This window comes from Hyperolius riggenbachi, chromosome 10, assembly GCF_040937935.1.
Source record: "Hyperolius riggenbachi isolate aHypRig1 chromosome 10, aHypRig1.pri, whole genome shotgun sequence".
NCBI lineage: Eukaryota > Metazoa > Chordata > Amphibia > Anura > Hyperoliidae > Hyperolius > Hyperolius riggenbachi.
In genome coordinates, this window is record NC_090655.1 from 28933797 (window position 1) to 28955931 (window position 22135).

A 22135-nucleotide genomic window follows, 5' to 3' on the forward strand; every position below is an offset into this window, starting at 1 on the left:
CTCTCCACACAAGTGACAGGTATGTGCAATAGCTTATCTCATGCAACAAACTCTGTAAATTACAGAGCCAGCAGATAAGAGAGGTTATATGTCAATGACAAAATGCTGTTCCTCTGCCAAAATGCCTCCCTAAGTCCAATATCCATATTTGACCCCAGGAAGGGAGGGAGATGATGGCTGGCATTGGCTTACTTTCTGGCTCCTCTGATTATAAAAGTGGAAACATTTCTCAGGACGGGTGGAGGTGACGCGTGATCCAACATGCAGCTTCTCCTGGTGACCCTCTGCCTGGCGGTCTGCAGCTCAGCACTTGTATCAGCCTCAGAACCGTAAGACAATTACTCTCTAATATCTCAGCACAGATACCAGCCAGATTAGACATAAGCAATACAGTCTAGTCATATTTAATTCAGATGCATATTGAAGTAGTTAAGGCTGTTGCCTTTGATGCTGGGTTTGAGCCTCTACACACATCCAATTTTTATCCTCAGATAACTGACCAATTTTACCATTTCCATGTAGTATTAGAGCAAACCTACACAGCAAAATCGGTCGGCCCTCATACTGCAAGGTAGTGCCTAAATTGGCCAATCATCTGCAGATTAACCACCGTAGTGGTAACCCGGAGTCAGGCTTGAGCATAATTTATTTTGTATTTAAATGTAATCAGGAACCATAATTTTGCAATTCCGTATAATTTTCACATCATTTTGTGTTGACTTTAGCTGTTAATAGCGCAGCCCCCATACGTGCTATCATCACCAAAATTACTAGGTATGTTGAGAGGAATTGTGAGAACAAGTAAAGACATTTTTTTTCAAAAAGATCTTGAAGTTTTTTCCGAGTTTAAAAAACATTTTTTCTTTGCATTTTTTTAAAAATCTATTTTCTTTAAAACTACAAGGTCTTTTTTTCTTTTTATCTTGTTCCCATGCTTTGCTATTAATAGCTAAACTCAGCACAACATTACCTGAAAATTACTGAAAATCACGAATGGATTACACAAAATCAACTGAATGTCCAAATCGTAAGGGTGCATGGCCGTAATTAGCAGATTACAACCTTCGCTACTGTGCGCTATCTGCGCAGGGCATTTTTAGTGTCATTTAATGCATCAACCAAGTATAATATAAAATACTAGCAGGAGCAAGAGGAAATGTCCTGGATCCTAGACTACAGCATAATAACACTTAAAAAATACAAAGAGATTGAGTCACAAAATTGATCTCTTTAATTATTTCTCTTATTAGTATTGGTGCTCAAATATGAGATCCTGCACTTGGAAACCTAAATTATGCAGAACTCCACACTTCCGAAGAGGCAGGGCTGCTCTGCGCACACCACGCACCTGAGTTTGGAGTGGCTATAGCGCCAATGCTATCGCCCGTGGCCCGCGCACTGCATTTGCTGGACCCCAAATTACTTCTCTCTCCGAATTGCTATGACTCGGAAGGGGAATAGTAGTTAACACCGCTTGGAATTTCAGCATTAGCAGGGTGAGCCATTATTCGGCTCACCCTGCGTCAAAGTGATCGAGTGACAAAGTGCCATGTACACCACCTCAGCACCCAAGCTAGTGGACAGGCTCACGGGAAGTCTCATGCTGAGCTTTAAGTTACTTCAATGCTACCTCCTATGATTTGGAAGGAGGAAGCATCGGAGTCATGTGAAACGCGCCGTGCAGTCCCCATGACCCAGTCCACTAGCTTGGGTGCTAAAGTGTTCAGGATAATTCAGGTTTCCTTATGCAGGATCACAAATTTGAACACCAACTCTACTCTTTACCCACCTTCTCTATAAAATAGCTTGTCAACACATTCCGTGTCAAACATTCAATCAGGGCTCGTTCACACTAGAGGCGTTTTTGGCCAAATTTAAGCGTGGACGGTTTTTTTTTTAAAAAAAAGTGGCTACACCATGCTTCTCTATGAGACAGTTCACATCTGAGCGATTCATTTCCAATCAGCTCAGAAAAGTGGTGCATGGGCAATTTTGCACTGTTACAAAGGTGATTAAAGGATACTGCAGCCCACAGGCTGCAGAGCGATAAAACCTGCAATGTGTAGGAAAAGAAAAGGACATACTCACCGCTCCCCTTGCTCATTACAGTTGGAGGTTTTATCTCTACGCAGCCTGTGGGCTGCAGTATCCTTTAACAGGATGAGAAAAGTTTTTTGTGAGTTTTTTTTTTTTTAGATCAGTCTAAAAAACCTAACTACCACTGTGTGGGTTGGAAATGTGACTATCACAATGGAGACTACTTTGGATCAAAGATGGGTGGGATGGGTAAATGGTCAATAATAAGTTTTGAGACGGCCTCCGAGTGGTATGTTATGAAAACACTGTTAATCTGATTCTACTTCTTGCCGACCACTCCACGCCAATTGGCGTGAACGTGGTGGCAGCTCTAGGACCACTTCACGCCGATTGGCATACATGGCCTGGAATGGGGATTGCAGGGGAGCGTGCGCAGCCCCCCTCTGATGATGGAGCTCCGCTCGGAGACCATTAGACGGCGAAACCACCATCTAATAAGTCTGTACAGCACTGCAATCTAAGGCAGCGCTGTACTAAGGACATCCGTGTGACACGGCTGTCCCCCGGGACACAGGGAAGCGATCCGCTGTGATAGGCTGAAGCCTATCACAGGCGATCGCTGTAATTGGCTGATGGGGAAGGGAGGGAGGTAGAGGGAAATAAATATAAAAAAATACAGAAATTAAATACAAAAAGAAAGAAATATTTATAAAAAATAAACACACCTGAGGTGATCAGACCCCACCAACAGAGAGCAGAGAAAAGGGGGGGGGGGTCACTTCTGTGTCGTGTTGTGCGGCCCTGCAGCTAACCCTTAAAGTTGCAGTGGCCTATTTCTGTAAAAATGGCCTGGTCTTTAGGGGTGTTTAACACTGCAGTCCTCAAGTGTTTAATACAAAAGTCCTTATGTGTCCTGACTGACTTTCCTGCTGATCCCCTGCAACTTATACATGTATCCATAAACCCTAAACAAGCCTGACAAGATTAGCACCATGCTTGTTTCAGGTGTGTGATTCAGACACTTCTGCAGCCAAAGAGAGTAGCAGGACAGCCAGGCAATCAATATTGTTAAAAGGAAATAAATATGGCAGCCTCCATATGCTTCTTCAGGTGTACATTAAGTTGGACATATGACACCTGATGCACCAACTAGCAGTAAGATCACCCTAAAACCCATTAGCGCCATGTTATCAACCATGACAAATGCATCCTCTAATGAGTTAATGGGTGGTGCTCTCCTGACATTAGTAATGGTAAGATTGCTATGCACTGGCTGCACATGACAATTGTATTGCTAGTTGTTGCATCAGGCTCGTGATAAGGTAAGTATACAGGAGCTCACACAAGAATGTGACAGCTGGCCAGAGCAGGTAAATAGATTTCTGCACTATGCTCCAAATGTGAACTATGCAGGACTTGACTTACTAAAGCTAAAAATGTTATCTCACAATGCACTTTGTACTCAACATCAGTTCTGTGGAAAAAATTCCTGAAGTGTAATTTTGATCTTTAAAGGACAGCTGAAGTGAGAGGGATATGGAGGCTGACATACTTTTTTCCCCTTCTAACCACTTGAGGACCGTAGGCTTTACCCCTCCCCAGTGACCAGGCTATATTTTACAATTTTGGCCATTGCAGCTTTAAGGGCTCGCTGCAGGGCCGTACAACTCAGCACACAAGTGATCCCCCTTTTCTGCCCACCAATAAAGCTTTTTATTGGTGGGCTCTGATCCCTGCCACCCTGTTTGTTCATTTTTTTAATTTGTTTTATTTGTTTGTTTGTTTTCTTGTAAATAAATTTCACTTTTTTTTTAACAATCCCTCCCTCCCTCCGCCAGCCAATCACCGTGATCGGCTGTCATAGGCATCAGCCTATGACAGCCAATCGCTCTTGTGCCTCCCAGGGGGACAGCAGTCACATGGCTGTCCTCAATAGAGCGCTGCCGTAGATCGCATCGCTATACAGTGTAAATAGATGCGGTTTCGCCATCTAGCAGTCTCCTAGCGGCGATCAAATTCAACCAGAGATGCGCGCGCATCGGCGCGCAGGATCTCCTGCAAAACCCCGCCCCAGGACTTCACACCAATTGGCATTGAGTGGTCCTGGGGCTGCTAACCATGGCCATGCCAATTGGCGTGGAGCGGTCTTAAAGCAGTTAAACAATGCACATTGCCTGGCTGAACTGCTGATCCTCAGCTTGTAATACTTTGTCCTTGATCCTGAACAAGCATGCAGATCAGATGTTTGACTTGAGTTTGACTACATTAGCCGCATGCTTGTTTCACGTGTGTGATTCAGACACTACTGATGCATGAAAGATCAGCAACTGGTATTATTTAAAAGGAAATATATATGGCAGTCTCTACGTCCCTCTCAGGTCAGTTGTGCTTTAAAATTGAAATTGATTTCATTTGCAAAAATAATTTATATTGTGAACTGCTAACATAAGTTTTTCAAGCCTCTTTTATAACTGTATAAATGCCTCAGTCCTTATATGGAATTAGAAATGAAGGAATAATTTCTCATGCATTTGCTGTGGCAGTCATGTGACCTGCTACAATGTTACTTCCTACAATCACAGATGCAGAAGTTAAAACTGGAACCATTCATTTAAGTCAGGAAGCCAGGTAGGGGTTTTGACTGGAAGAGTTTAATCTTAACCACTTTACCCCCGCCCGTACGAATTTCTCCGTCCCTTTTTCCATCCTTTAACCCCCAGGGACGGAGAATTCCGTACTTTCCGCGCTCCCGCCGCTGCCCGTGCTCCCGCTCAAAAACGCCACCGGCCGCTCATAAACACGCCGCCACCCGCTCGCCCGGAGATCAATGAACGGGAAAATCCATTCCCGTTCGTTGATCTAAGCCCTGCAATGATCCGCTGCTCTCCGATGAGCAGCGCGATCATTGTGAAAAAAAAACACGTTACCAGCCTCCTTGTACTTCCTCCAAGCCTCCGGAAGGACGCTTGGAGGTCGCATTAAACAAAAAGTTACTGTTGCCATCTTGTGACCAAATAGTAAAATTACACCCTAAACATTTTTCACATACAAATGAATTACTTATACACAAAAAATTCACTCATTACCTCCTACACTCCCAATTTTTTTTTGTGTAATTTGTGTATGTAAAAAAAAAAATTTACAATTAAAAAAAATACATAAATAGTTACCTTAGGGACTGAATTTTTTAAATATTTATGTCAGGAGGGTACAACACTGTTACTTTATAAACTATGGGCTTGTAATTAGGGATGGACGCAAAACTGAAAAAAATGCACCTTTATTTCCAAATAAAATATTGGCGCCAAACATTGTGATAGGGACATAATTTAAACGGTTTTATAACTTTGACAAAAGGGCAAATACATTTCATGGGTTTTAATTACAGTAGCATGCATTATTTAAAAACTATAATGGCCGAAAACTGAAAAATAATTAATTTTTTGCCCACATTTTTCCTATTTTCCCATTAAAACACATTTAGAATAAAATAATTCTTGGCATAATGTCCCACCTAAAGAAAGCCTAATTGGTGGCAAAAAACAAGATATAGTTCATTTCATTGTGATAAGTAATGATAAAGTTATAGACAAATGAATGGAAGGAGCGCTGAAAGGTGAAAATTGCTCTGGTGCTCAGGGGGTAAAACCCCTCAGTGGTGAAGTGGTTAAAGAGCAGTGGTGAGCTGAAATTTCACATATGCAAAATTAGGTTAGGTGTTATTATGTAATTATGTGTAGGTGTTATTGCAAACATGTACACAAAATTTTGCATAATCATAATTAGCTGATTACGATCATGACTATTAAAAAGGAGGTAAATGTTAGGAACCAGAAATGGATTGATGCTGAGGAGAGAACTTAAAGTGAACCTCCGGACTAAAAATCTACTCAGCAGCACTGAAAAGGCTTGGTGTTTCTTTAACAGTTTCACAGCATCAGAACTTTGTTTTTCTTACCAAAGCATCATTTTTAGCTGCATTTTTATCTAAGCTCCACCCATCAAAGAAAACTGCCCGGGCTTTTTTTCCCTGATGCTGTGCAGAGCATGATGGGATTTCCTATGTTATTAACGTTGCCTAGCAACTGGGAGAGGTGAACAGCACACAGGACAGTTGGAACTGTGTCTCATGCTCCCTGTCACCTCCTTTCAACCAAAAAGATGTCTGCCATCGTGAAATCAAACATTTGCCTGTTCTTTTAAAACAGGGTGGGTAAGAGATTATATTATCTATCTATTTTAATTAACATAACTGATGTAACTTAATGACAGTATGTTTGTTTAGGCTGGAGTTCCTCTTTAAGGTTATGTGTTGGGAAAATAGAGAAACAGTTAGGGATTAAAGAAATATTGTCAGAATTCACATGCGCAAATAGCGCAGTTATATTTTAATGGATGCTATGCAAATATGTGAGGCTCAGATTGCACTCACAACTTGTGATTTGTCTGTATGACACATTACCCTATTTGTTTAACCCATGTCACACTACCAGTGCACGCGTTTTGTGCTTAGCGCATGTTATGTAATCTGTGCAAATTTCATTACAATTTTACATGTGCTTCCTGCGCACACACATTTTGATGTTCATATTTGAATATAGCACAACAAATCTAGCCTCACATAGTCAGGATTTTCATTGTGTACCACGCACTGTAGTATAGTTTGAAGACCAAAGAGTATAGTTTGAAGACCAACAAATTGTAAAGTGTACCCAAGCCAAAGTTCAAGTACAAAATCCTATACTTGCCTAAGAAGAGGGAAGCCTCTGGATCCTAATGAGACTTGTTTCCTTGGTTTCTTGGTTCCTTCGTTGCCAGGGGCGTGACTAGAATTCCCCGGGGCCCCTTAAAAAAACTGAGTGCCCCCCCTTTCCCCGGTGCCCTCTCAGAGGGGGTGGAGAGGTTGCAGCATGAGGGGAGAGCATTGGACATTGGTGGGGAGGGGGGATGTCCCCCCCCCCCCCTCACCTCGGGCTCTCCTCTCAGTGTGCTCTCCTCCAGCATCAATTACAGTGCGAACAGCAGCAGACAGCGAGCAGCAACACATACCTTCATCTAGAATTCTCCGACCTCTAAGAGCCTCGCGCCACTTCCTGTGTAAACAGGAAGTAGTGTCAGACACTGAGAGAGCGGAACCTCTGGATGAAGGAATGTGTTGCTGCCCGCTGTCCGCCACTGCTCGCACTGTAATTGATGCTGGAGGGGAGCACGCTGAAAGGAGAGCCCGAGGTGAAGGAGGGGGGACCGTGCCCCCTACCTGCCAATTTCCAATGCTCTCTCCTCATGCTGCAACCCCTCCCCCCCTCCCAAACAGCCCTGCATAGGCCCCAGAGCGGCTTTGGGCCCCCCGGCTGCATGACTCGCATTTCCTATTGTTACGCCCCTGCCCATTGCCCCTCTCGAACCCTCCAAAGATTACCAACAAGGGCTTGTCAATAATATGACCAGGGCTGCACTACTATTCAAGCATGTTCATGGCTGTACTGCACCTGCATGAGTATGGCCACGTCTGTGCGGTAAGCCTGAGCCCCTCGTGCACAAGCAGTATTCTGCTACTGGGCAGGCATGGGCGTGCTTGTGTTGCTGCAGCATGGCCATTTTTTTGTGCCAGAAGAAGATTGTGGCCCCGATCAGCTGGAGTGTCCCGGGCAGTGACCAGAGGACAACGTGGGCAGCCTTTGAAGGATACAGAGGCTTCCCTCTCTTTAGGTAAGTATGTGTTACTAAACCCAAGCTTCAGCTCGGGTTCTGTTTAAATACTATGAACAGATTATGTAGGTAAGTTAGGAAGGTAATCATTGTAGTCATCAGGAGATTTGAAAGAAAAACAAAGGTCCAGCTTACTCATTTGACTAGGCATTTGGTTTAACTGACTCACTGTTACTAAAAAAGACTATCTTTTAAAAAGACAACTGTACCAACCAGATCCATGGACTATGTCAGTGATAATAATAATATTGATCTTACTCTGTTTACACAGACACTATGTGATCACAGTTCCTGGACGTATTCAGGAGGGATCCGAGGAGAAAGCCTGTGTAACCTTCCATGATGACCTTCATGAACCAGTTAAATTAAAATTTGAGCTGAGAAAAGATGACCATGTCCAAGTGGTTGCTGAGCAGAGTGTAGACGGCCATGATTATACAAACTGCTTTCCTTTCAAGGTGAGTAGAAATGTCTACATAGAGAGTATGTAAACTAATAACAATCTGAGGTCAGAAGTAAATAGTAAAAAAATAGGGCCCAAATGCAATTCTTTTTCTCCTAGGAGATAATTTTTCAACTTATTTTTTAAATAATGTTTCACCACTTTGCAATTAAAAATGTCGCAGGAGATCGCGGGGGATCCGGGGGTGCCCGACACTCTAACTAGCTAACCTAGTGCTAGCTAGAGGCTTTACAGTTACTTAGGTAAATTATTTCATTAAGTGGTGACTCCTGGGGCCACAGGGCCAGATTTATCAATGCATTACCGACAGTTTTTTCTTCTAAAACTGTTCTAACCAGCAGAAGAACAGTTCTGCATGATAGTAAGAAACTTCCCAAAGCCTATGTAATAGCAGCAGTTTAGCGTGGATTTCTAGAGCTACACTTCAGTTAAGAAAAGTGCAAATCCATTCCTTAACTGCTGCAGATTAAGAAGTGCTCATTAGCAGTTCTCCAGATAGTGCAGGCTAGATGTGATTTGTGAAGGGCTCCTCCCCTCTCACTCAGAGCTTGCTGACAGCAGGTGTGTTGGTTACCTCAGCAACAGCAATTCCCCTCACACACTGCACTGCCTGAGAGACCTTCCTGGCTCCTTCTAGTCCTAACAGTTTAAGAAGGAATCTGCACTATGTAGTGATTTCTGAGGATGTCTGAGACAGTTCTGCACGGATTTCTAAAAACCTACTAATATTTTGTCTCAGACACTCTTGATAAATCTGGCCCACTGAGCGGTATGCCCGACACAGTGTCGGGCATACCACTAAGGAGGTTAAAGGGCATTTTGTTTATAAGACAAAAAAATCTTAGGAGAAAAACGAAACTGTCTTTGGCCCAATCTGTTTTAAAACCAAAGTATTTTATAATGTAAGAAGACATAGTTCAAAGTCTTGTATGGATTGGACACTGTGGGCCTGATCCAATTCACTTATTTTTCCTAGGAGATAATTTTAGACTTTCATCCTTTATTTAAATAACCTTTCAGCAGTCTACAATTGAAAAAGTACCAAAAAAGTAGGGGGGGGGGGGGAGTACTGTAAATAATAAAATGTCACCTAGGAGAAAACTTTGGAGAAAAATTGAATTGGACTGAGCCCAGTTTCTTCAGCATATCCTGTCTAAAAGTGGGAGTGTCTTTGGCCTTGTGCAATGTTTCATACACCAGAATATTAAAATGGAAGCAAGTTTGCTTTAGTTCCAGATGCATGCTTTATATCACTAGGCTGCCTCGTCTTAGGCTTATAAAGTTAATTTTAACCAGTTCAGCCTTCAGTCGTTTTCACTTTATGCATCCGAGCAATGTTCACCTCCCATTCATTAGCCTATAACTTTATCATTACTTATCACAATGAACTGATCTATATCTTGTTTTTTCCGCCACCAATTAGGCTTTCTTTGGGGGGGTACATTTTGCTAAGAGCTACCTTACTGTAAATGCATTTTAACAGTAAGAATAAGAAAAAAAATGAAAAAATTCATTATTTGTCAGTTTTCGGCCATTATAGTTTTGAAATAAAACGTGCCTCCATAATTAAAACCCACGTATTGTATTTGCCCATTTGTCACAGTTATTTCACCGTTTAAATTATGTCCCTATCACAATGTATCGCGACAATATTTTATTTGGAAATAAAAGAGCATTTTTTCCGTTTTGCATCCATCACTATTTACAAGCTTATAAAAAAAAATAGAGAGAAATATTTCATCTTTACATTGATATTTAAAACGTTTAGACCCTTAGGTAAATATTTATGTGTTTGTTTTTGTTTTTTTATAGTAATGTTTTTTTTTGTTTTTTTTATGAAACATTTTATGTGGGCATTTTTGGGAGGGTGGGATATAAATAGTGTTTTATTTGGGGAAATATTTGTGTATTGTAATGTTTTTTTACTTTTACTTGTAGTTTTACTTTTTGGCCACAAGATGGCAATCTTGAGTTTGTTTACATGACGTCACTCTAAGCCTACAATGTACGCTTAGAGGGACATAGCTTCAAAAAAAGCGTAGTTTCCGAGAGAAGTTTTCGCTTTTTCAGCGGGGGAGAGGAATCAGTGATCGGGCACCATAGCCCGATACATTGATTCCTGGGCTACCGAATCCACGGCCGGGAGTGCGCGTGCACGCGCGCGATCGGCCGCGGGAGCGCGCGGACACGCAGGTGGACTCCTGGACGTAGGTACTACGTCCTGGAGGCATAAATGGTTAAAGGACCACTTTTACAAAGAATAGTCAAATATAAAATACATGTAAACCCATACAAAGAAGAAGTCCAGTATGTTTCTTTTTGAGCCATACATTACTTTTCTTCTATGTTTCTGTAACTTACAGTAGGTAATACAAATCTGAATGAACTGGCATGTTTTTGACTAGTCCATCTCTTCATGGGGGGATTTTCTGTATTTCATTTATTCTTTGCAAAAGCAATTTCTGAAAACGTTCTATACAAAGATACAGCCCCCCAACTGTTTGCATACTATTCTGGCAGTTGAATTGATAAACCCCTGCTCGCTAAGTGCTTTTGAAAATAAAAAAAAAACCCTAAGAATCCCCTATGAGGAGATGGGCTAGTCCAAAACCTGTCAGGTCTGTCAGATTTCTTCTGCCTGCTGTAAGTGACAGCAACATAGGAGATAAGTAATTTATAGCACATTTTACCCTGGGAGAAATGTACTTTTTATTTATATGTGTTCATGTATACATGTGTTCATGTATTTTGAGTTTTTAAATTTTTCGCAATAGTGGTTCTGTCCATTTTTTTTTAGCCACTGTTCAGTGTAAATCCAGTGGCATCCAGATGCCTTTTATCTTAGGGACTTACAGCTATTATAGCCAACCAACACTTTCATTTAACATTTCTGTTTAGCTACTCTCTACTATGACTGGTAGGTTTGTGTCACCATATTTATAACAGAAGATTGTGCAATAACCTATAGCTAAGATTGTATCCTATAACGATGCATTTCACAGTTGACTCTTCTGTTTTATGAGAAGGTATCGGGGACATTCAGGAGCACCACCTACTCTAATATCGTTGGGAAGTTCTTTTAGAAACTAAAGGGGCCATTTTGTCGCCCTTTTCCCCTGCATAAGGTTTCCTACATGTCTGTACCATTCTGCTTCTGGGAGCAGAAGTGTGGCAGCAGCTCCCAGTGCATCATGCTAGCAGTAGCAGCTTTCGGGGGCCTGTGGCCTGGCCAGGCACTTTATCCAGGACACTAGCCATCCAGATTTGCCGCAACAGAGTAGACTTCCTCCGCAGTTGTCCGCAGTGTACTACGCAGGCGCTGTGCCTGCGGAGTACACCACGGACAATGTGGGCTTGATTGACAGCGGCGCTCGCACAGGCACAGTAGAGAGATGACCTCAAGGTCGCCCTCTGCACTGGCAGGGACCCCAGACCGAACAGCTGAGAGTGAAGCTTCGGCATGGAAGGTGCCATCTGAAATGGGCTGGAGGAAGCCCCAGGTAAGTAGGGGGGGGGCTTAGTTTGCCTGATGACTCCTTTAACTAACTGGCTATTTTAAGTCAAAAGTGTCACATCTCAGCTCTTCTGGACCCTTTTTTTACTTAATGCGTCGTGTTGAGTTACATTGCACGGCATTGCGTCCCATTTGCCAAAGTGGTACACAAAATAACTCAACACATAACGGGGAGGGGCGTGGCCCCAATGTGGCCCTTCAAAGTGACTCAACACGCAGTAAGTGTAAAAGTGCCCTCACCCTTTATATTTTTTAGCAGATAACCCTCACTGAATGGATGTAGACTTGACTTTGGCTTGTAACTACAACTTGTGGCTTCAGCCACAGTAATCAGCAACTTTTAGTAAAGTAAAAGTAGAAACAGAAAGCCTTTAAGCAAATAATGGCAACAACAATTGTTGTGTTTCTTAATAGGTTCCTGCAGTTGAAGCATCTAACACACGCTGGTCATTCCATGTATCCGCACATGGAGAACATATAAATGTTGATGAATCCCAAGACATTATAATAGATAAAGCATTTGATGTGTGCCTCATCCAGACAGACAAAACCGTATACAAGCCTGGCGACACAGGTATGACTTACAAAAATAACTATTTCATGTAATTAGTTTCTGTCCCTTGCTGATTATTCTTTAAAGAGGAATGTGTCTATGATGGTTCAAGTTTATCCAGTGCTTTAAAGGGGAACTGAAGAGAGAGGTATATGGAGGCTGCCATGTTTCTTTCCTTTTACGCAATACTAGTTGCCTGGCAGCCCTGCTGATCCTCTTCCTCCAATAGTTTTTGTACTAGACCCTAAACAAGCATGCAGCAGATCAGGTGTTTCTGACCTAATTGTCAGATCTGACAAGACTAGCTGCATGCTTGTTTCTGGTGTTATTCAGATACAACTGCAGAGAAATAGACCAGCAGGGCTGCCAGGCAACTGGTATTGATTAAACGGAAATAAATATGGCAGCCTCCGTATACCTCTTACTTCAGTTCCCCTTTAAGACTTTATAAAAGGAGATAGAAATGGAACTAGCACTGGGAGTGGCTAAGTATTATTTGTTCGCAAATTTTCACCAAACTACTTCTTGCTTCAAAAATATATATTTTTTTTAATATAAATACATTGTATTTTTGCAATATAGTCAATGAAAAACAAACACCACTGAAACCGCAATTTTTCACAGAATCGAACATCTTGCGGAAACCATGACTTTTCATTCACAAATATATCAATCGGGTTATGTATGGGTGTATGTGACGTCCACAAATGTGACAGTGAATTACGGTTTTAAATAAAAAATGTCAAAAACAGCAGAAAAATGTATCAAAACAGTGGAAAATCATAAAAAAATGCAGAAAAATTTAAGAATTATAGAATGATTTTCAAAGGCAAATGAAACTACAATAAAAATGTAAATGCAAATGAAACCGCAATGAAAATGTAAAGCATTATAGAATGATTCTTAATGGCATTTTTTTTTGTGTGAAAAGACATTGTACATTTTGTTAAAACTGTGAGGGCCCGTTCACACTGCACGCGTTTCCAGCCGTGTTTTGGAAACATGTGCAGGAGGCCGACACGCACAACAGCAGACAGTGCATAGAGTGCACTGTCTGATGTTCACAATGCATGCGTTCTGGACCTGTGCGGTCCGGGAACGCATGCTGCACGCAGATTTTGCAAAAACGCACGGCTGTCTCATTCACTTTTCATTGATTGATGGGATCAGCCACGCAACGCACAGAAACGCTGTTGGCGTGCGTTCATACGCGTTGCGTTCCGCACGCATGGCCATCCGCATTTGTGATCTGAACGGGCCCTGACATTTTGATCACAAATATATCAACTGGTATATGTATGGGCTTACACAACATCCGCAAATGCCACAGTGAATTACACTTTTTAAATAAAAAGTGGCAAAGACAGTGGGAAAATGCAAGGGGAAAAAAAAAAAAACAGTGGAAACCGCAAAATACTGTGGAAAACCGTAAAGAATTATAAAATGAATTTCAAAGTCAAATATTTAATTATTTTCACAAATGTGGGTGGTCCATCTCCCTGTGGGAGATTCTCAGTATTGACTTTATCCTTTACAAAAGCATGTGAGGGCCCGTTCACACTGCACGCGTTTCCAGCCGCGTTTTGGAAACGCTTGCAGGAGGCCGACACGCACAACAGCAGACAGTGCATAGAGTGCACTGTCTGATGTTCACACTGCCATATTCACAAATATGTCAGCCAGCTCCCCTACTCATTTGCATAGAATTTTTGCAGTTTGACTAAATAATTGACAATCAGTAAGTGTTTTTGTGGAAAAAAGTAATAACTGAGAATCCGCCATGAGGAGATGGACTATTCCAAAACCTGACAGATATGTCCAGTTTTCACTACCTACCAGTGGCACAGCAAAGGAGCTATGAGTGCAAGTTTTACATTGCCCTACCCCCTTAGCACTCTATACGTAACAATTGATACGTTGCACCAAAACCTGCAAGGACAAACACAGTGTCAGAGGTGCAAGAAGGGGATGGCGAACCGTTTGTTGATTATTACTACAATTCAAAGCAGGCACCACTGGGTAGTGTAGTGTATTGTAGTTTGTAGTGTACCAGCAATGACAGGAATGAGACTCTATAGATGTTCAGTGTTATCCAAAAGCCTTTTATTGCATATGCTTAAAGAGAACCCGAGGTGGGTTTGAAGAATATTATCTGCATACAGAGGCTGGATCTGCCTATACAGCCCAGCCTCTGTTGCTATCCCAAACCCCCCTAAGGTCCCCCTGCACTCTGCAATCCCTCATAAATCACAGCCACGCTGCTGACAAACAGCTTGTCAGAGCTGGCTGTGGTTATCTCTATAGTGTCAGTCTGCTGCTCTCCCCGCCTCCTGCAGAACTCCAGTCCCCGCCTGCATCCCTTCCCTCCCTGCTGATTGGAGGGAAGGGACCGGGGCAGGGACTGGAGCTATGCAGGAGGCGGGGGAGCAGCTGAGACTGACACTACAGATGTAAACACAGCCTCACAGCACGGCTGTGATTTATGAGGGAATGCAGAGTGCAGGGGAACCTTAGTGGGGTTTGGGATAGCAACAGAGGCTGGGCTGTATAGGCAGATCCAGCCTCTGTATGCAGATAACATTCTTTAAATACACCTCGGGTTCTCTTTAAAAGACTCTGCAGTTAGGTCTTTTTTTAATCTTCTGACACCACCAGTCTACAACATCTGTAGCCCTTGGCGGAGCAGTTCAGAAAGTATCTCTCCGCCACTCTCTTTTTGAATGGGAGGGTTGACGGGATGGGGAGCTGAGTGTGTTGCTGCAAATTTTGGGGGATTTTGGGGGAAAAGGAGTCGCCAGGATGTGGTCGGAGCTAACTGTTAAGAAAATATTTACTCTATACAGTGCTACAGAAGATGTCAGTGCTATATAAATACACAATAATACAATGGTAGGACATTATATGACAGTCAGAAAAGGGGGACATATGAAAGAAGGGTATGCATAGGAGGAGGGGGGATAAAGTAATAGAGAGAGATAGAGGGAGGGGAGAAATGATAGGAAGACCCCTCACCAGGACTGCAGACATCACCAGTGCTGTTTTTCAGGGAAATGCTGTTAAGAGGCCACTAAAATCTGAAAAGAGGAAAGACTACTAATCAGGGCCGGCCTTTGACCTGAGCGACCGGAGCGATCGCTCAGGGCGCCGGCTTCCAGGGGGCGCTCCTGCCACCTGGCTGCATGTGGCTGCTGCGGCCCCGTCTGGGTCCGTTTCGCTCCGCCCCCTGGTGCCGCTGCTGGGGAGCAAACATGCGGCCGCCGTGATGGAGGGGGGAGCCGCGGGGAGGGCAGCCCGACCTCTCCCTCCCTTCCTCTCCGGGCCGCCCTCCGTGCTCCCCCCTCCGATGCAGACTCGGCAAGTTATGCACAGAGAACTCACCTTCCTGGTTCCGATCGCCGGCGCCTCTCACTTCCCGCTGTTCGCCTCTTCTACATTAGTTACTGATACACACTAAACTTCCTGCGAAGCAGGAAGTTTAGTGTGCATCAGCGGCTATGTAGAAGAGGCGAACAGCGGGAAGTGAGAGGCGCCGGCGATCGGAACCAGGAAGGTGAGTTCTCTGTGCATAACTTGCCGAGTCTGCATCGGAGGGGGGAGCACGGAGGGCGGCCCGGAGAGGAAGGGAGGGAGAGGTCGGGCTGCCCTCCCCGCGGCTCCCCCCTCCAGTATGAGGGGGGGGCACCTGCCTACCTACCTACCTACTCTAATCTATACTGGGGGCAGCTAACTATCTAACCTATACTGGGGGGCAACTATCTAACCTATACTGGGGGGCAGCTACCTATCTAATCTATACTGGGGGCAGCTACCTATCTAACCTATACTTGGGGGGCAACTACCTATCTAACCTATACTGGGGGGGGGCAGCTACCTATCTATACTGGGGGGCAGCTACCTATCTAATCTATACTGGGGGGCAGCTACCTATCTAACCTATACTGGGGGGCACCTACCTACCTACCTACCTACTCTAATCTATACTGGGGGCAGCTAACTATCTAACCTATACTGGGGGAAGCTACCTATCTAACCTATACTGGGGGCAGCTACCTATCTAATCTATACTGGGGAGCAGCTACCTATCTAATCTATACTGGGGGGGCAGCTACCTATCTAACCTATACTGGGGGCAGCTACCTATCTAACCTATACTGGGGGCAGCTACCTATCCAACTTATACTGGGGGCATTTACCTATCTAACCTATACTGGGGGCAGCTACCTATCTAACCTATACTGGGGGCAGCTACCTATCCAACTTATACTGGGGGCATTTACCTATCTAACCTATACTGGGGGCAGCTACCTATCTAATCTATACTGGGGGCAGCTACCTATCTAACCTATACTGGGGGCAGATACCTATCTAACCTATACTGGGGGGCAGCTACCTATCGAATCTTTACTGGGGGCAGCTACCTATCTAGCCAATACTGGGGGCAGCTACCTATCTAATCTATACTGGGGGCAGCTACCTATCTAATCTATACTGGGGGCACCTATCTATCTAACCTATACTGGGGGCAGCTACCTATCTAATCTATACTGGGGGCACCTATCTATCTAACCTATACTGGGGGCAGCTACCTATCTAATCTATACTGGGGGCACCTACCTATCTAATCTATACTGGGGGCACCTACCTATCTAACCTATACTGGGGGCAGCTACCTATCTAACCTATACTGGGGGGCAGCTACCTATCTAACCTTTATTGCGGGTACCTACCTATCTAACCTATACTGGGGGCAGCTACCTATCTAATCTATACTGGGGGCAGCTACCTATCTAGCCAATACTGGGGACACCTACCTACCTACCTAATCTATACTGGGGCAGCTACCTATCTAATCTATACTGGGGCAGCTACCTATCTAACCTATATTGCGGGTACCTACCTATCTAACCTATACTGGGGCAGTTACCTATCTAACCTATATTGCAGGTACCTACCTATCTAACCTATACACTGGGGGCACCTACCTATCTAACCTGTACTGGGGGCACCTACCTATCTAACCTATAGCTGGGACAAATGCCTACCTAACCTATACTGGGGCAAGTATACTGGCTACCTATACTGTGGGCACCTACCTGGCTAACCTACTGTATACTGGGGGGGGATCTATAGCTGGCTACCTTTACTGGGTAACCTATGCCTGGCTACCTATACTGGGGGGACTTATAGCTATATGTCAGAATCAGGATGGACGGAGGCGCGCTGAGCCTCAGGCTGCTGCAGAGAAGCGTGCAGCATGTCCTGAGTGACGACGAGTCCTCTCCTGCTCCCAGGATCCTGTCACCTACACTGACACTAAGTCTGCAGACTGCTCTGCAGACAGTAAGAAGAGAAGACTGACCAGCAAGAAGTAAGGCTCCCCAACCTCCCTACGCTAAAGGGGGGAATATGCTTATGCTGCTAGAGTAGATACACTAATGGGGGGGGGGGGGGGGGTCGGGGAGGATCTGCTGCCTAAATACACTAAAAGGGATCTGCGACTGCAAGACTAGTAGCCTAAGCCTATATACACCAAAGGAGGGATCTGCCCCCCCCCTCCCCCCCATTATGTGTGTGTGTGCTCACACGCGAAGAGGATAAATGTGGGGGGGGGCACCAAAATCTGGTTACGCTCAGGGCGCTGTGAAACCTAAGGCCGGCCCTGCTACTAATGACAGGAAACTTTTGAAGCACTAAACACATCCTGCTACCTTTCCCTGCTAATGTCCCGGCTGCAGCACAGCAATCATTCTCTCTACTCACCCTGCTGCTTTGCACATTCACTCACTGCAGGCGAGTGAGGAGACACATTGCGCACGGAACAGGAAGGGGGCGGGGTGCTACATCTAGTGCAGGAAGTAGTACAGTCCCCTGCACTGCCTTCTGCTATTTTCCCGAATGTTGCCCAAACTATGAAAAAAAGTCCCAGATGGAAGAACACAGTGGCTGAGCACCACTGCGACTCCCCAAGCCATGGCTACACCCGGTGCTGTGAGCACCTGTAGCCTTGTGGTAGGTACGTCACTGCAGTATGATCAGCATAAAACAAAAATACTTCAGGATTATTTACCTGTAAATAGTGGTTATTTATTTTTTGGGATAGGTGGAAAGAAAACTTTGCAAAAAAACTTGAAAAACCTTCATAAACTTTAAGCGATAAAGTTAAACAGTGCTGGGCCGAAATTACGCATTAGCGTAATTACGCATCGTAATTCACTACAAATGCACCGTAAGCGTTACGTGTAAGGTTACGGTATTACGCGTAATTAATTACGCGTAGACCCGTGGGTTACGTTTTACGCGTAACAAATTACGCGTAAGACAGTAAACTCCCATTGAAATTACACAGTCTGCCGTAATCGCGTAATATTACGCTCCCGTATAATATAAAAAAGCCGCCGACTTTAAGGGTTAATAGCAAAGCCCCCTTAAGTGCTAAGAGCCTCAAATTTGGAGAATATATTAAGGAGATCAGAAGGAATAAGAGGAAAAAAATTTTTTTCAAAAAGACTTTATAGTTTTTGAGAAAATCGATGTTAAAGTTTCAAAGGAAAAATAGATACATTTAAAAACCCGCCGACTTTAACGGTTAATAGCAAAGCCTGCTTAAAATTTAGAAACACCAAATTTACAGGGTATATTAAGGGGATCAGTGGGAATAAGAGGAAAAAATTTTTTTTCAAAAAGACCTTATAGTTTTTGAGAAAATCGATTTTTAAGTTTCAAGGGCAAAAATGTCTTTTAAATGCGGAAAATGTCAGTTTTTTTTGCACAGGTAACAATAGTGTTTTATTTTCATAGATTCCCCCAAGTGGGAAGAGTTTTACTTACTTCGTTCTGAGTGTGGGAAATATTAAAAAAAAAACGACGTGGGGTCCCCCCTCCCAGACCTCTTTAACCCCTTGTCCCCCATGCAGACTGGGATAGCCAGAATGCGGAGCACCGGCCGCGTGGGGCTCCGCACCCTGACCATACCAGCCCGCATGGTCCATGGATTGGGGGGTCTCGGAAGGGGAGGGGCAGCCAAGCTTTCCCCTCCCCCTCCGAGCCCTTGTCCAATCCAAGGACAAGGGGCTCTTCTCCACCTCCGATGGGCGGTGGAGGTGGAGGCCGCGATTTCCTGGGGGGGAGGTTCATGGTGGCATCTGGGAGTCCCCTTTAAAAAGGGGTCCCCCAGATGCCCACCCCCCCTCCCAGGAGAAATGAGTATAGAGGTACTTGTACCCCTTACCCATTTCCTTTAAGAGTTAAAAGTAAATAAACACACAGACACTTTGAAAAAGTATTTTAATTGAACAAAAAACATAACCACGAAAAAAGTCCTTTAATATTCTTAATTAACCATTAATACTTACCTGTCCCTTTAAAAGCCAGTTCCCACGCAATATCCTCGGAAATATACTAATCAGTTACAATGTAACAAAGTTATTACAATGTAACAACTTTGTTACTTTGTAACACCACCGCACCCGACGTCACTCGCCGCCACCGCCGCGTCTGCGCTGACCCGACAGAGCTCTGAGCTATATAGCTCAGAGCTCCCTAAGCATCTTTGTATTTGGGCTCCAAGGAGCCCCATTGGTCCTTAGCAGACCAATGGGGTTCCTTTAAATCAGAAGGAACCCCATTGGTCTGCTAAGGACCAATGGGGCTCCTTGGAGCCCAAATACAAAGATGCTAAGAGAGCTCTGAGCTATATAGCTCAGAGCTCTGTCGGGTCAGTGCGGGACGCTAAGTCCCCGCCGCCTCCCGCTGTCAGCCCCGCCCACATCTGTCACCCACATGTCACCCACATGTGGGTGACATGTGGGTGACATGTGGAAGAGGCGGGGAGGACAGCGGGAGGCGGCGGGGACTTAGCGTCCCGCACGGACCCGACAGAGCTCTGAGCTATATAGCTCAGAGCTCTCTTAGCATCTTTGTATTTGGGCTCCAAGGAGCCCCATTGGTCCTTAGCAGACCAATGGGTCTGCATGGGGGACAAGGGGTTAAAGAGGTCTGGGAGGGGGGACCCCATGTCGTTTTTTTTTAAATATTTCCCACACTCAGAACGAAGTAAGTAAAACTCTTCCCACTTGGGGGAATCTATGAAAATAAAACACTATTGTTACCTGTGCAAAAAAAACTGACATTTTCCGCATTTAAAAGACATTTTTGCCCTTGAAACTTAAAAATCGATTTTCTCAAAAACTATAAGGTCTTTTTGAAAAAAAATGTTTTCCTCTTATTCCCACTGATCCCCTTAATATACCCTGTAAATTTGGTGTTTCTAAATTTTAAGCAGGCTTTGCTATTAACCGTTAAAGTCGGCGGGTTTTTAAATGTATCTATTTTTCCTTTGAAACTTTAACATCGATTTTCTCAAAAACTATAAAGTCTTTTTGAAAAAAATTTTTTTCCTCTTATTCCTTCTGATCTCCTTAATATATTCTCCAAATTTGAGGCTCTTAGCACTTAAGGGGGCTTTGCTATTAACCCTTAAAGTCGGCGGCTTTTTTATATTATACGGGAGCGTAATATTACGCGATTACGGCAGACTGTGTAATTTCAATGGGAGTTTACTGTCTTACGCGTAATTTGTTACGCGTAAAACGTAACCCACGGGTCTACGCGTAATTAATTACGCGTAATACCGTAACCTTACACGTAACGCTTACGGTGCATTTGTAGTGAATTACGATGCGTAATTACGCTAATGCGTAATTTCGGCCCAGCACTGTTTAACTTTATCGCTTAAAGTTTATGAAGGTTTTTCAAGTTTTTTTGCAAAGTTTTCTTTCCACCTATCCCAAAAAATAAATAACCACTATTTACAGGTAAATAATCCTGAAGTATTTTTGTTTTATGCTGATCATACTGCAGTGACGTAATTGCGTAAGGGCAATGCGTAATTACAGACATGTACCGAAATTGAATGTCTATGCCGTAAGCGTAATTTCGTAATGCGTAATAGCGTAAAATTACGCGTAATGATCCGTAAGCGTAGCTTTTTCCATTACGATCAGCACTGAAGTTAAATGGTACTAATAGATGAGGAAACAGTAAAAAAGGGAGCAGGAGGCTAGTGGACAAATCGGGTGCCGCCATTCACTCCCATTATAATTATCGTTTACTGGGCGCCGAACAGGAAAAAAGGGCGCCCGAGAATAATAACGTTTACCAACGGCGCCCGAAGATTTTTCATTTTTTATAACTGCTTGTGATGATTTACGTTTCCTATTTCAATAAAACATTATTTTAAAAGTTATCCCTTAGTGTTTGTAAAACATTATTATTCACGAAACAAAGCGATCAGTACGTAACGTAAATTGTACTATATTTTATCCCTTACTGTTTTTAAAACATTATTCTACACACAATACAGTGATCTCTAAGGAGGGTCTTAGGTTTAGGCACCAACAGGGGGGTCTTAGGTTTAGGCACCAACAGGGGGGTCTTAGGTTTAGGCACCAACAGGGGGGTCTTAGGTTTAGGCACCAACAGGGGTGTCTTAGGTTTAGGCACCAACAGGGGGGTCTTAGGTTTAGCACCAACAGGGGGTCTTAGGTTTAGGCCTACCAACAGGGGGTCTAGGGGTTAGGCACCAACAGGGGGGTCTTAGGTTTAGGCACCAACAGGGGGGTCTTAGGGTTAGGCACCAACAGGGGGGTCTTAGGTTTAGGCACCAACAGGGGGGTCTTAGGTTTAGGCACCAACAGGGGGGGTCTAGGGGTTAGGGGTAGGTACAGGGAGGGTTACTTAGTAATTTCTTTTTAAAAGTTATTATACGTTTCACTATTTAAACGGAAGATTAACGGTTTTTTACAATTGCCGATTTCATGCACATTATTTAATGATTTATGACTTATAAAACATTACATTA

The 22135-nt window shown here is 43.8% G+C and overlaps 1 protein-coding gene across 1 annotated transcript in view; it reads left to right on the forward strand.

Annotated features, from left to right (window-relative positions):
- The first annotated feature begins 224 nt into the window (after positions 1–224).
- Positions 225–22135, forward strand: part of LOC137536634 (alpha-2-macroglobulin-like) — a 143179-nt gene continuing 121268 nt past the window's right edge. Inside the window, exons 1-3 of the mRNA XM_068258884.1 lie at positions 225–329; positions 8018–8204; positions 12138–12297. Coding sequence (XP_068114985.1) covers positions 262–329; positions 8018–8204; positions 12138–12297 — 415 coding nt within the window. The 5' untranslated portion in view covers positions 225–261. The remainder of the gene's footprint in view (positions 330–8017; positions 8205–12137; positions 12298–22135) is intronic.